Source organism: Alligator mississippiensis, chromosome 1 (genome assembly GCF_030867095.1).
Source record: "Alligator mississippiensis isolate rAllMis1 chromosome 1, rAllMis1, whole genome shotgun sequence".
In the NCBI taxonomy this organism is placed as follows: domain Eukaryota; kingdom Metazoa; phylum Chordata; order Crocodylia; family Alligatoridae; genus Alligator; species Alligator mississippiensis.
Window position 1 is genome coordinate 137,664,495 of NC_081824.1, and position 15,244 is coordinate 137,679,738.

Consider the following 15,244-nt stretch of genomic DNA (forward strand, 5'->3'; position numbering starts at 1 on the left):
ACCATCTGAGCTCTGCAGGCTGGTTGCAATCCCTTTACAGGCCATAAGTTGCTGACTCCCCTGACCTGGGATAACGGCGTTCCCTTGACCATGCATCCTTGGAAAACGACAGAAATTTGTGATGCCTGTTGGACTGTGAGCTGCTTAGCAGACCCTTTGTTCTGCAGTAGGAGGGAATAAATAGCTAGATCAATGATAGCCAATATGCACACTACTGCTTCAAGTTTTATTTATAGCAACGTGAAGTACATGTTTCTTCTCAAATAATGAAGTGAAACACGAAGGCAAAATTATTTCCGCAAGCATCAGAAAACACGCAACCAAACTGTAATCAGTGTCATATTTCCTAATGAAAGAACAGCAGTAGGAAAATACTTCTCTCCCCTAACAGGTAAGAACAAACATGTGACTACATTTGAGCCTGGACGGCATAAAGAACTCGGTCATCATAAGTTAATCAAAGATTCCATTGCTACTCATTTTGTGCAATAAGTTTCTTTAATGTTTGCTACTGTTGCTTACTAAAGCAAAAAAAAAAAAAAGTTGCTGGCACTGCAGTTCAAGCTTTCAACTGTTCCAAGAGTTATTCTTCCCTTTGGAAGTCACTAACTGCTCTCGATACATTTCTAAATTATATTTTCCTAAATAGTTTTGCAGGTCCTGTGTTGATGGCTGCTGGCCTGAGTTATTATCAAGTGGAAAGACCTGATAATTTCTGTAAGTACTGAAAATGACTAGGAAGAGACTAATCTTTTTACACAAGTGCTATTGTTGAGTGCCTAAAAGCCAATAGTAGGTATGTAACACTTTTATGGTGTTTGTTGACAACTATTCCTCACACTGCCACTGTGAAGTAAATAAAGTAGGTGACATTTACACTATAGACGGAAAAACTAAGCTAGACAGCTTCAAATGTTTATTTCCTATCACTAAATAAGGGACATTTCAGCAGAACCATGTAGTTTTAAAGAATTCTATTCATTCTGTTACACAAGGGTTTAGATTTATTATTAAGTACCTCTCACAGAACTAAATGAGCAGACATTTGGGTTGAGTGCAAGTACTTTCATTAGATGCATTGAAGTATTTTCTGCAGTGGAGCAATTCATTAGAAAGCCAGTAGACACATTATTACAAAAATGATTTCAGAATAGAACTGGTGCTGTAAAGAGTCTGTGAAGAACTCTGCTTTACTTTCTGCAGGCTGCATATCTCGAAGACACATTCTCCCAGTTGATCACATTCCAGATGGCTTTTAGATAGTCAGGCCGAACATTTTTATACTGCAGATAGTAGGCGTGTTCCCACACATCAATTCCTAACAGAGGAACCAAACCTAAAAGAAGAGAAAATGTGTTTTGGATAAACAACACACATTAAGACTCCAAAGCAAGGCTCTAAAATGCACTAAAACTCCAAAGTAAGGCTCTAAAATGTTTCCAGTTTCACTAAAGCTCCATATTTCAAAGCCTCATCCAAGGGCCATGGTGAACTCTCCAAGACACAGGTGCATATTGCTACATTTTACATAGTTGCTTCCTATACAACTGGAACTGAAGTGGCAAATTTTGAAACACACAGCTATGCATACCCACAGCCCTAAGGGCAGGACTGAGGCCTTAAAAAAAAAAAAAAAAAGATATGGTTCTGAACAGGATTAAAACCTTTCCTGAAAAGCCATCTTAAGAAACACTTGTAGTGCAGAACGTATTAGTAATGCATCATTAATACTTCCAGAAAGAGTTCTAACTGTGGATCAGATCTCAAGTAAATCATTTTGTTTCCTTGCTTTAATGAGATTAAGAACTGAAAAAAGTTCAACAAAACAATACCTAATTGGGAATTTCTAGAAAGGAGACTATTCACTGAAGCAAAGAATTACAGTCTGGGCTAGCTAAAAGTAGCGTTTGCAGATGTTAATCCAGAAATTTATCTGCTGTGCAAACACTACATGACTGATGTCAATCTTACTCCCTCCAGAGCCAGAGAGAAAGTTGCAAAGGGTCCTTTTTTAAGCTTGGAATATAAAAAGGTCAAAAGAAGCCATACAAATGACAGTGTCTAATAAGATGCAGCTTTTTTTTCAACACTATGAAGTCTGCCTTAACTGCTATTCTCACAGCACCTTAAAATGAAACCTATTTTCATGACAACTGGTCAGAAAGCTTTTAAAAAGGGTTCATAACTAGTCTTTTGCTAAGGACTGTCATAGCATATACCTCTTTATTATTAGAAATTCAAAAGGACAGTATTCTCTTTCCAAGTTTGAAAGAGTTAAGTTGCTTCAGATATTAACACATCCCCATCCGCATTCAAGTTTAGTTGCAGTAAACTCTCCAAGTGCTTCTTCCTGGCTCACTATAGAGCCTACACAGAGAAAGGGGAAACAAAATTCACAGGAGGAGGTGCCAAAAAGTATAAATTAAAAGTAGAACGTCAGCTCTTCCTGCTGTATCAGGTGTCCCTCACCTACTGCTTATAAAAGGAAGTTCAGAAGTAAAATTTAAGCCAATGCCCCTGTAAAATAACTCTGTCCTCAGCAAATTTTGTGAATGTGACCCCCCGAAACCGCGATCTTCTGTACGAGCTGAAAGAGAGGGTCTTTGTAAAGCTGAAGATTTATTTTCCATCCACTTCTAAAAGAACAAGGATCTTGCTGCTTCCCTTGCCCATCTAAACTCAGGTTTAGAATCCCACTGTTAATGAGAGAGATTTATGCTGTTCTTTGCATGTGCTGTGATAAAAAGAAAAAACAAACAAACACACTTCTTACTTTTAATGAAGATTATATGTAGGCCAGGTGCTATACTTCTGACTGGCAGGTCTCCCCATGGGTCCAGAAATTTGGCAGTGGATGAGCAGTGGCACTGCTCTCCTGCTGCCAAAGCTCATGGGAAGCCCTGAGCCCAGCATGCTGGATCTCACACCCGATCCCAGCACACAGGGCCAAAGCGGCCCAATCCCAGCATAAAAGGGGTGAGAGGGGCCAACCACCCCACCTCGAACTCCCAGGACCCAATCTCAGTGTGCAGTGGGCAAGGCCAGAGCCTAGTCCAGCCCACAAACAAGCCCCACATGACCAAAAGGTTGAGCGCTACTAAGTAGATAGTAAATAGGGTCGAAACTAAAGAGGGGAAAAAAAAGCTTGGTTTCAAGGCTTCTCTGCAGCTACAACAGTTTGAAATAAATCAGAGATTAAAACCCTGACCTGTTGTTCCTTGTAGAGGATCCTGATTTGCACAGGCAGAAATTTGCAGGCGTCCTTGTTCCTTGTTGAAGCCGAGCCATCCCCACCCTGAGCCTTGAACACCGACTGATACTGCTGTGAGCTTCTCCTTGAAGCTTGCAAAGGAACCAAAGTCCCGCTTGATGGCTTCCAACAATTCGCCTTAAAGGAAAAACAAGTGCTTTATGGTACTTTTCCAGGTAGCTTTATTTTTAAAATGTGAGAAAAGCTTGGAAAGAATCAGAAACAATTAGCTCCCTACCCCCCACACAGTCAGCACTAACAGAAGAAAATAATTTTGTGCATAGGTCATTTATACCGATACTGCTGTTTCAAAAAGCAAGAAGAGAAAGATTGTAAAAGTGAAGGAAGCAGAGACACAGCTATGCAGTATTTCAAATGCTGAAGGGTTTGCATTTGCCTGAAAGTTGGACTGCCCCTTGGCCTGGTACCTAGAGACAGGCCTTTTTGGAGAAGTGCTAGAAAGTATGCAAGAAAAGCTGTCAAGTCAACTAAGCTTCCTTTTTTTTTTTTTTTTTTAAAGCAGCAGTGAAGTACAGCCAGAATATGCTCCAATAAGCATGTGCAACTATTTGTTTGTGACAGAACAACTGGACAAGGGTGCTTGCCAGGCTCAGCAGGGTATAGATAACCCTATTTTGAAGCATGTCAGCTTTACAACAGTCCGCTTGTACAACAGTATCCCCTGTCCCTAACGAAAAACACCTTACCTAATATATCCTGGAACTGCACTAGCCATTGTCATGGCTGCATCACACTATGGGGTCACAATCATCCCACAATCAACCAGTACACCTAAATCCATCTCCTTCTCCACTGCCTCTAACTGATGAGAACCAGTTTATAGCAAAAGATCTTATTATTAATCCATACCTACATGATTTCTCACTTTGCTCTATAACAGAGATTCTCAAACTTTCTTATTGGATAACCCCTTCCTGATTTACCAGCTGCCCACATACCCCTACCAGCATACATTTTATATTTTAGCTCCTCAAATGTCATTAGTATTATAATGACAATTAAATCCGCCATTACACAATTTCTCCCACATACCCCCAGAGGTACACGTACCAGTTTGGGAACCCCTGCTCTATAAAATGTCATCCAATTTATATTACTCCAGTCCAACAGGTCATCCAAATTCTTCCTCTGCTCTGAACTGCTCCCCTTCTGCATTGGCAATATCTCCCACGTTAGCATCACCCCAAATTTTATCAGTACACAACTAATTCTTGTACCAACATGCCTAATGAAAATATTACACAGGGCTGGTCCCAAGACCCCTCGCCCGTCTCCCCCCGCCCCAAAGGAGTACACATCTCCCTCCTGATAATTCCTTTTTCATATAACCAGTCCCTTATTCACCTTCCTGTGAAGTAATGTATCAGGTAAGGTTTTGGATAAGATTGAGGACAAACAAATGGGTCTGTAGTTGGCCAGATGTTTTCCCTTCTCTGTACAGGATACATTTTTTATGCTCCAGCTCTAAAATACCACCCCTGAATTCATAGATTTGTTAAAAATCCTCTCTATGTGCTAGGTCTTCTAGTATTCTGGGATGGAGACTGTCTATCCTTGCCATTCATTCTGATTTTGTCACAATAAGAAGCCAAAGTTTTGCTTCCACCTCAGATGTGCTTCTTTTTAGGTATCCTACCATTCCATTAGGTACATATCATCATCCTTAATGAAAACAGGCAAAGTATTTGTTTACAATTTAAGCCATACCTTAATTGTCCTTAACCTCCACCTCATGCTCAGCATATTAGCCCCACTTTTCTCCTTGTTCTCTATTTATTTACGGCTGAAGAATGTTTTGCTGCATTCAATTTTCAGTGCAAATTCAAGTTACACAATGCTTTTAGCCAATGTCACTTCATTTCTGCATTTTCTAACCTACAACTTCTCCATTCCTTCTATTTTTTCTGCTTACACTTAACATCCTGTTTATGATTGTTCATTGAGCAACTCCGTAGTTCTTCCCTGACATTTTTTTCCTCGTACCTGGGATTTACATTTTTGTCTTATAGTGATCCTAGAACACCACATTCAATGCCTTGAGCTCCTCAGTCCAGTTCCTAACTAGTTGCCTTAGTTTGCCCCTCTGAAATTCAAAACCTTCTAGTAGGGATTCTCAACTGGGGAGACGCAGCACTCCGGGGTGTCTTGACATCCTTTCAAGAGTGCTATTCAATGCTAGTACTGTTAGGTGAGCAGACATGATTCACAAGATAAACCCACAGATTTCAAAGAGAAACCCAAATTCTTATAAACATTCTGACTTGGTGTGGTCTCTCCAAAAGAATATATCTTATTTTTCCACAGTCAAAAAATTTACAGAAAACCTAAGTGCCAGCATTTTCTGAAGGATGCCTCAAGTCTAACAAGGGAAGCCTCCAGTCAAAAAGGGTTGCAAACCACTGCCTTACAGACTTTTGTCTATCTTTTTTTAAAAGATTAGCTGCAATCAGTTCAACGACCACTCAGCCCAAGATCATTTTTAAGACCAGCTCTTCTATATGATATTCATTGCTTACTGAAACAAATAGTCTAAAATGGCATCTTCTGTTGCTGATTCAGCAAATATTTGACAGAGAAATTGCCTACTATCCTGTTCAAGAATATCAAGGTCCTACCATTATTACATGCATTTTCTCTCTGATCCAGTATCTCTGGCAAAGTTTACAATAATCACACAATTTCCATTACTGCTTATTTTATGTTATTTTTATGAACTTATAGAAAGGTTAAATCTGAGCCTGGGGACCTACAGCAAACCCCCACAACTATAGCTATGGGGCCTTTTTTACCATCTCTTCCGGATGGAGTTCCACCCACATTCCCATCTGTATTATTCAATTGTATGACCACTGACAGGGAAGGGCAGATTAAATCTGTTTCTCAAAACTCAGTAGCAGTATCCTACAAAAAGCCTCAATTTTCTAATTTTGTAGTTTGAAAATAGAGGAAGTCTAACCTACAGATGCATCTACACCAACTTTCAAAGCATCTCAACACCTGCAGAGCAACAACAAAAAATCTTTAGCAGTTCCAAATCTTTCTGGAAACTTGGATTAGCAGTGAAATAACAGTGACATTAAGATCATTAAACTTGAGAATTGTCAGAGATGAAAGCTAGTCACACCTCTGAGCTGCACCCTCAGACTGACTCCAGATCTTATTCAGTGTGCACTTTACAATTTCTTTCATAACCATGAGGGTTAGAGACTTGAAAGTGTCATGACCCAAAGGTCTGATTTTGTGTGTGCTTCGGCACTCGAATTATCCCCGTGGGTTTACAGCTTCATTGCACGGAGGAGTTCTGCTGCACAGAGAACCTGCGTGCAAAGGAGAGTGTTCCCGCCACTTTGCAGCTGTCTTTGCAGGGTGCATTTTCTTTGCAACACAGAAATGCACAGTGCAAAGGAGTTCCCGCTCTTCGCATGCAAATTCGTGCCCCAAAATTGGCTAGTGCTAAATTATTCCCACGTGGCGGCTAGCGATTGGCCTGCTAGCCGTATAAGAGGCTTGAGCAGTTTCTGCCCAAGCCGAAGAGGACTCCACATCCATCTCGTGGGGACTCTGGGTGTGCGCGGCAGGGTAATAGAAACCCTGTGTGTTACTCAGAGGAGTTTGGCGGCCTGATCCACCGCCCACCTCTTCCCGTCTTCGAGCGGTAACTTTCTATAAGACGTATCGACGAGTTTTCTATTCTGATGCGCGCTTGTGTCCTGGACATCCGGAGTTCTGTCTGCGTGGGGCCTAGCAAACTCCACGTGATTGTTTGTGTTTTGTCTGCGTGGAGCCTAGCAAACTCCACGTGATTGTTCGTGTTTTCTTTTGTAACCACAACTCAAGCAAGTCTCCAGCCTGCACCGCGACCATCTCGGTGTAAGTAAACAATCTTAAAATCAACCATTAAGTCTCTGTGCCTAATTCTAGCTCGGCGCCCGCCCTCTCCGACCCGGCCTGCCCGGGCTGCCGGCCACAGCCCGCGTGCAGAGCGACGAAAGGGCCCGGGTTCCTGCCCGGCCTACACAGAAAGGTTATGTTCTGGCAGCCACCAACAAAAGTAGTAAGTGGCCTATTACATGGCCCATTTCAGCCTCAATTGTTCATTCTGCAGTTGACTGTACCTTTCTTCAGGGATTGCTATGTACCAAACACTAATATACATCTCAGAGATCTCTTACACAAGTAGTTTCAGGTAAATCATTTATTTCTACATGAACCAACCAACATAGCAGCTTTTGCCACTGTAAAAATTCAAATTTATACAATCAAATACTTACACATGTAATCAATTTTAAAGAAAAAAAACCCACTAGTCATATGCTCCAAGTCTCCACTTTCTAGAGTACTTGCAAAAATGTGCATCTGTTTACATAATAAGTAGTATTAAGCTCTCAAATCAGGAGCAAGGTCCCATTAAGTTAGGTGGCGAAGAAACGTAGAAGACCATATGCCTATTCTGAAGGATCTTAATATTCCTTTCCCTTTAAGGTGAACAAAAACTAAGAGTAAGAGATATCTTTGCAGGCCAGTTCACTGCAATTCTATTTGTTAATACCAATATTCTATCAATAAGCCATCAAATGTTCATACTAACCTTGAGGCTCTCCTCCCCCACTGGGAGAAAGATTTGTCCAGAAGATGGTGTGATTGATATGACCCCCACCATTGAACCTTAGCGCAGGCTGAAGAGATACTTGAGTTGTAACATCACCTGAAGGCACAAAAAAGCAAATAAAATCAAATGGAATAAAGTGTTGCCACAGGAATCATTAAACTGGATCTCATCTTGCATTAAGGGTGCTTATCTACAGGTTAGTGCCAGAACAAGTTATTATAATTTGCTAATTTGTGATATTCATGTTCATCAGCCACTATCACACACACTGCACATCATAAAACTGTCTCAGCATAGATCCCACATCATAACACATTATACCTCAATGCTGGCAACACTTTGCAACTGTCAACTCTTCCTTATAATGAAAACCTAAGTTAATGTGCAAGGTGTACTACTGTTTGGCAGGATAAGTAGAAGAAATTAAAATACCTTAAACACACAAAGAGCACGTAACTCGCAACAATGTTTGAGGATTACCACTTATGAGCATCAAATACTAGTATCACCACAGCGCGGTCATAAGTGGCTCTCTCCTGTCAGCTGTAAAAATATTCAACACTAAGTTCACAACACTACAAAGTTAATGTTCATTGGGAAAAGAAAACACTGTGCTTCAGTGTCTTCCATTCTTGAACAAACGTTACATGAGTTATAATTAAACTAGTTGATAGGAGTACAACGTAACACAGACCAAGAGAAACACTGCTTTAACAACATTACCTGCAGAAACAGTTTCATTCTAGTTCAGACTCAACTGGGTCTAGAGAGTTTATTTCTTTAAGCTACATGATAACTTAGACTCAGCTCCTTCCTAAATACGTTTTTAAAACTGAACTCTTATGGAGGGTCAAAACTTATGCTATCAGAGGTATTGATTTTATGGGTACCCTAAATCAGCACAGGCAAACCTTTACTAACACTGTTGTCTGTTAAAACTTCAGTAGCAGAATATTTAAAGTTTACAGAACATCACCTACATAGACTAAGTCTCCAACTCCCAGCAAAGCCACCAGAAGCTGCTTATATATCTATCTAAAGCCAGTATTTGGTCTGTACTGTTAAGATAGAACAGGGCCAACTTTAAATGCTGCAGATAGCAGCCACCAGCAGTTACAACTCTCCTGCATGTGTTTAATCAGTAACCATTAGTAACAACAGTAGCATACCTGGGGGTTTTTTGTATTTTGCTTTCCCTTCCTTAATCCTGCTGCTTTAATTCTCATCTGTAATGCACTTTTCCTGGAAGAGCTACTGAATGGAAAAAGCACTGCTCAGGCCTGACAGGAGAAACTCATTCCATACCCACCCCCTTTTAGGTTTTTTTTTAAAGAAAACTTCAAGTGTCATTCCTACTCTTAAGTTGTTAAATCAGAATATAGTCAAATATCTGAAGATTACTGGCCCATGGCCAACAGTTCTGAGCAAGGAACACACTGTGGGAAGCATCTCATTTTGTTCTCCTGTCAATCTTGATTTTAACTTTAATTTCCTATTAAAAGTCCTAACCTACTGGCATTCAAACTGTCAAATAACACTGTGCATTATATAGGGATGTGTTAACTTCTATTACTATAGCAGGTTAATCTGTAGAGTGAAAGCATCTTAAATTATGCCAAAATTCTTCAAATAGAAAAAGAAACTCATCAGTCAAAAGGCAAATCAACTTCTGGTTTTCATCTTGCTGAAGATAAATTTCATTCATTTTTAGCAGTCTAGTTAACTGAGATTTAGAACACAAACTATATTTCTAATGTTTTAGTGTACTCATATAACTAATAATGGTATTAGCACTTCATCTTGCTGCTACAAACTCTGTGGAATTCAAAAATCAAGTAAGAATAAAAACAATTGCAAAAAGTTGTTCTAGCTGTAAAAACAACTTTTCATCAGAAAATCTCAAGGCAATTTCTCAATGACAATCTGTAGCACAACTCAGAATAAGATCCTGCTGTCCTGACTGACAGTCACATGCATTAGCTTCAAGGTCATCCCATTGCCCTTAAGGGAAGCTAGGAAGCCAAACTTACACACTCATTCCTGGAGCTTCCTTTTTACTACAAAGTATGTTTTTTTCCAGAAAGACTACAGCTATCAATCCAGAAATACTAGCTAGTTAAACAGCTAACTTCCTGATGTAAATGTGAAATTGCCTCAGTCATTTAAAAATTCTTGTTATACCAGTTTCCTACTAGTCCCAGGTAGATGTGGGGTAAATGCATTAAATCAATTATGTTTACTTTGAATTTACATACTATAAAAGAGCAGAACTCATCCATTTAACACCATATAACCAAATAGCAATACTGGAACCAACCATAAAAGCAATCCCTTGAAACACTATACCAAGCTAACCGGGGAAAAAATTATAATTAACAATAGCAACTGTCCTTTAAGCACCGTACACTCCTTTGGCAAGGATCTTCACATGCATCTTCCATAGTCTCACAGTTGTTAGGGTCAGAAGGGACCTAATTAGATCATCAAGTCTGACCCCCTGCCCTGGGCAGGAATAAATACTGGGCTCATATGACCCCAGCTAGGTAATTGTCAAGCCTCCTCTTAAAGAACCCTGAGGTAGGAGCCAGCACTTCACTTGGAAATTGGTTCCAGATCCTAACCACCCTGACTGTGAAGTAGTGCCTTCTAATGTCCAGCCTGAACCTACTCTGAGTCAACTTACGGCCGTTATTCCTTGTTACTCTAGGAGATGCTCAGGGGAACAGGGTCTCTTCCATTCCTTGCTGGTCCCCCCCTGGTAAGTTTATAAACAGCCACCAGGTCCCCTCTCAGCCTTCTCTTGAGAAGGCTAAACAGGTTCAGGTCCCATAGCCTCTCCTCATAGGGTCTGCCCTGCTGCCCTAGGATCATGCGGGTGGCCCTCCTCTGGACCCTCTCGATGCTGGCCACATCCCTCCTGAAATGCAGCACCCAGAACTGGACACGGTACTCCAACTGTGGCCTGACCAGTGTCGCATAGAGGGGGAAGATCACCTCCTTGGCCCTGCTCATGATGCATCTGTGGATGCATGACAAGGTGCGGTTAGCCTTACTGACTGCGTCCTCATATTGGCGGCCCAGGTTCATTTTGGAACCGATAATGACTTCAAGATCTCTTTCTGCCACTGTGCTCTCAAGAAGGGAGTTCCCCAGCCTGTAGGTATGCTGCTGGTTCTTACTGCCCAAGTGCAGTACCCTGCACTTGTCAGTATTGAATCCCATTCCTATTCACATTCGCCCACCCCTGTAACCTGTCCAGGTCCAGCTGTATCCTGTCCTTCCCTTCTAGCGTGCCCACCTCACCTCAAATCTTGGTGTTATCAGCGAATTTGAACAGGGTGCTTTTCACCCCCTCATTCAAATCACTAATAAAGAAATTGAACAGTGTGGGCCCAAGAACCGAGCCTTAGGGGACTCCACTGCCCACATCCCTCCAGGTCGAATATGACCCGTCTACCACCACCCTCTGGGTGTGGCCCCTCAGCCAATTTGCGATCCATCTAACTGTGAAGGTATCAATGCCTCAGTCGCCTAGCTTTTTAATGAGAATGGGGTGGGAGACAGTGTCAAAGGCCTTGCTGAAGTCCAGAAAGACTACATCCACCGCGACACCTGTATCCAAGGATTTTGTGACCTGGTCGTAGAAGGTGATCAGGTTGGTCTGACAGGACTTGCCCCTAATGAACCCATGCTGGTTGCCTTTGAGCATCATCCCCCCTGCTGGTCCTTCACAGATGTGCTCCTGGACAATCTTCTCAAAGAGCTTCCCCAGGATCGAAGTAAAACTAACAGACCTATAGTTGCCTGAGTCCTCCCTTTTTTGAAAATGAGGACCACATTGGCCTTCTTCCGGTCTTCTGGCACCTGGCCAGAGTACCACGAGTGCTCGTAAAGCCATGCCAGGGGGCCCGCAATGACCTCTGCCAATTCCCTCAGCACTCTGGGGTGGAAAGTGTCTGGACCTGTTGATCTGAACATGTCCAGCCCCTCCAGAAGTTCCTTAACTCGATCCCCCTTGACCCTAGGCCTGGCAGAGTCTCTGCTGAGTCTGTCCTGAATCCCGGTGGGAGAGATGTCCCTGGCCCCTGCACAAAAAAATGGAGGCAAAGAATTTGTTAAAAAGGTCTGCCTTTTCCTCTGGTGCAACCCCAGATTGCCAAGCATATGCTGCAGGGGCCCCACGTTACCCAGTGCCTTCTTCCCCATGTATTTTGGTGAAACGTCTGCCTGTAACATGAGCAGCTTCCTTTGTTTGTTAGTTGTGACTGCACACACCTTTCACCAGTGCCTCTTTGTATTTCTCCTCTGCAACATTCAAATTATTCACATAGGTAGCATGATGTTTGCTGTGGTGCAGCTGCATGATTTCTGCACTAATATGGGGTACCAGGGCACCATAGTCATAAGGTAAGTCTGGAAGACTGTGCTTTTGCCTGGAGGCCAAGCATGCCAACGGCACGATGAACTTTGTGCTGCTCCTGAAAAAGATAAAGATAAAAAGAAAAGAAATACAGGAAATATCATCTGGTTAATTAAATATATATACATATACTGAATAAAATACTTTGCAAATGTTCTCATATGCCATTTACTCACACTGAGCTGTCTTATTCGAGATGTAGCCTTGTTAATTTGGCTCATACTGAGGCAAACTGCAAGTAAGATCCATGCTTGCAAAAAAACTGTGCACCAAAACATGAAGACACACAGGTCACATGAAGGACACAGGGACATACAGCATAAGGAGCTAAATCTTTCAATAAAAATAAATAAAAACAAACTATTTGCTTATTTTATAATTTATATTAGTTTCACTTCAGCAGGAACACATGTGCTTAAGTATTTTTAAGCCTGATAATTTAAAGGTAAGCTAATATCTAGTGGCATTGAGAAATGAGTCTAGACACACTTCACAACATAAGACAAAAGTGGAACCCACTATTCAACTTGCTAATCTACCATATATTTGACTACAGAAGCAAATAGATAGGTTAAAAAAAACAAACAGGCTCTACATCTTGATGTCAGAAAGTATAGGAATAAAATAAAAATTGCCAAAATTCAAGAGTTTAAGCCACACAGAGAGAAGCAGAAAAGGAAGTGAAACAGCTATATAGTGAGCGAGCAGGGAGCTGTAGAACATGAAAGCAAGTCAGGATTGCTAAAGGGGGAAAAAAATTGAGAAAAGTTGCCACATCTGATGCAAAATTCATTTTCATCATAAACTCGGGTTGGAGGACCAGATGATCTCAATCTCAGAACACTGAAGGAGCTGTCACATGAAGTAACGTATCCATTAACAAAGATTTTTTTAAATTAATCTACTTAATTAGAGATAATGCCATAATACTGGGGAACAGGCAATGCAACACCTGCATTTAAGAAAAGGAAAAGGGATCCCGGCACTACAGGTCTGTTAGTCTTGACTGAAACAGCATGCAAGGTTTGAAAACAGATTCTGAAGGACACAGAAATTTAAGACCTGAAGGTAAAAAAAAACAAACCTAAACCCCACCCCCCAAAAACAAACAGAATGCAATGCGAGTTAACCAAAACTAGATGGCACAAGTTACCCAATATCTTTCGCTGATAAGAGAAAGCAGCTTTTTCAGACAGGAGAAATGTGGGCACTAACACAGCTTTCAACACCATACCAAATAGGAAAGCAGCTAAACGAGAGAGTAGTACAGTAAAATCCCTGTTATTTGGGATTTTACTAACTAGCATACTGTATTAACAGGAGTTTCCAGTGGGGAGGCGGGGGGAAAGCTCGCACGTGGTGGCCACTGCTGCCACCCACTACCCTGCACTGCCACAGCAGCTGCTCCCCACTCTGCCCCTGCTCTGCGTGATCTGAAAAGCCCTGTTGGGTTTTCAGATAACCAAAATTTTTACATAACTGGCAATCCCCTCACCCCAGGGGATGCCAGATAACAGCAATTTTACTGTAGTAGTTCAGGAGTGGATGATGAGGAGAAAAACAATGAGCTGTGCTAAAAAAGAAAGGGAAAAAGTGGCTTCTGCAAGTCCCTTAGGGACAAGTCCTGGAATGCATTCACTTGATGTTTTCATCACGCCGTGGTTAAGGTTACCCTGCCAGGCCCCAGAGGCCTGTGAGACCAGAAGGATTTGCCTTACGGACTCTGCACAAGGAACATGTTCAGCCCCAACTCCCTGCCGGCGTGCAGAGGCACAGCAAAGAGCTGAGGTGCCCGGTATCGAAGAGCAGGGAGTCAGAAGGACTCTAAAACTGAAGGGCCCCCAGTGCAAGGTCATGCCCTTACAGACTATACAGCCAATTCATCCTGGAGGCTCACCTTCAGACAACCGCAGGAGACAGATGATCATAAAGAAACAGGGCTGGAAGGGCCCTCCAGAGGTCATGCAGTCGGCTGGGTCACCCTCATCCAAACCACCCCACTGCAAACCACAATCTAACCCCAGCGTTTCTCAACCTGTGGCCTGCGACCCGGCAGACTAGATGAAAGGGTTGCGAACAAGCTGGGAAAACGGATCCACAAACTTGAAGGCGTGGGCCACCTTGGGGCCTTTCCCTTGCCACCTAGCAGAGCTGCAGCTTGCGAGGGGCTGCTTGGGACCCCACCCAATGCAGGGGGGGGAGTCGGGAAATGGGGTTGCAAATGGGTCCTGGCACGAAAGAGGGTGGGAGCCACGGCTCTGCGCTACCCTCAGCCCTGCCACAGGGCTGGGAGAGGCGGGGCACCGCGCACATGCCACTGTGCACCTCGGGAACCGCGCACAAGGAGCCAGCACAGGGGGCAGAAAGGGGCCGGCGGGCGCTCACCTGCCCGACGTAGCCAGGCGACACAGCATCGCGGCGGGACGCGGCTCCGCCGCAGCCAGGCCCGGACACACTGCGGCTGCGCGGGGCGGGGCGGGGCGGGCCTGAGGGCGGGCACGGGAGTGGCCCCGGGTGATCCCGCGCGGGAGGCGGGCAGGTGTCCGCGCGCGGCATGAGCCCGGAGGCTCCGCAGGGGCCCTGGCACGGGTGCGGGTGCTGTGGAGCCGCCCAGAGCCCAGGCCCCGCGAATAAGACCAGGCCCCACTCCTGGCCCCTGCGGTCAGGCAGGCCTGGCCATTCCTGGGCTTAGTTTCTCCCGTCTTGAGGTCAGCGGGATGTTGCGCCTGGCAACATAGCACCGCTGTGGCTGCCCTGCCGCGTGCAGGCTAAGGAGTGTGGCCTCCAAGCCTAGCACCGCTACAGGCCGTTCAGGGCATGGGGCAGGCCCAGCGTGTCCTCGCACGCGACGGCCGGGGGTGGGAGAGATGTACTCTGTGGCTCACGAGCGTGGCTTGGACAAGGGCTTTTGTACTGGATTGCAAATTGCAACATAGGTAATCAG

At 43.5% G+C, this 15,244-nt stretch overlaps 1 protein-coding gene across 2 annotated transcripts; it reads right to left on the bottom strand.

The window, feature by feature from the left end:
- Positions 1-212: 212 nt before the first annotated feature.
- SOD2 (superoxide dismutase 2) lies at positions 213-14,792 on the bottom strand. 2 transcript variants are annotated; one of them, XM_006263596.4, is made up of 5 exons: positions 14,686-14,792; positions 12,156-12,358; positions 7,860-7,976; positions 3,209-3,388; positions 213-1,336 (listed from the first exon to the last, which is right to left on the bottom strand). In XM_006263596.4, the coding sequence occupies exons 1-5, from the start codon at positions 14,712-14,714 to the stop codon at positions 1,191-1,193; spliced, it is 675 nt and encodes a 224-aa protein (XP_006263658.2). In that variant the 5' UTR covers positions 14,715-14,792; the 3' UTR covers positions 213-1,190. The 2 variants fall into 2 exon arrangements, with proteins under 2 accessions (XP_006263658.2, XP_019335422.1); XM_019479877.2 differs by lacking the exon at positions 14,686-14,792 and adding an exon at positions 12,477-12,562.
- Between the last annotated feature and the right edge of the window lie 452 nt (positions 14,793-15,244).

Bases quoted from the DNA above. Each gene is read 5' to 3' on its own strand.
- SOD2 (XM_006263596.4), bottom strand. From the start codon at position 14,714: ATGCTGTGTCGCCTGGCTACGTCGGGCAG. The intron at 3,389-7,859 runs GTTAGTATGAAC...TTTTCCTTTAAG, and splicing joins TGGGGGAGGAGAGCCTCAAG to GCGAATTGTTGGAAGCCATC. The intron at 1,337-3,208 runs GTCAGGGTTTTA...CTCTTCTTTTAG, and splicing joins TCCTCTACAAGGAACAACAG to GTTTGGTTCCTCTGTTAGGA.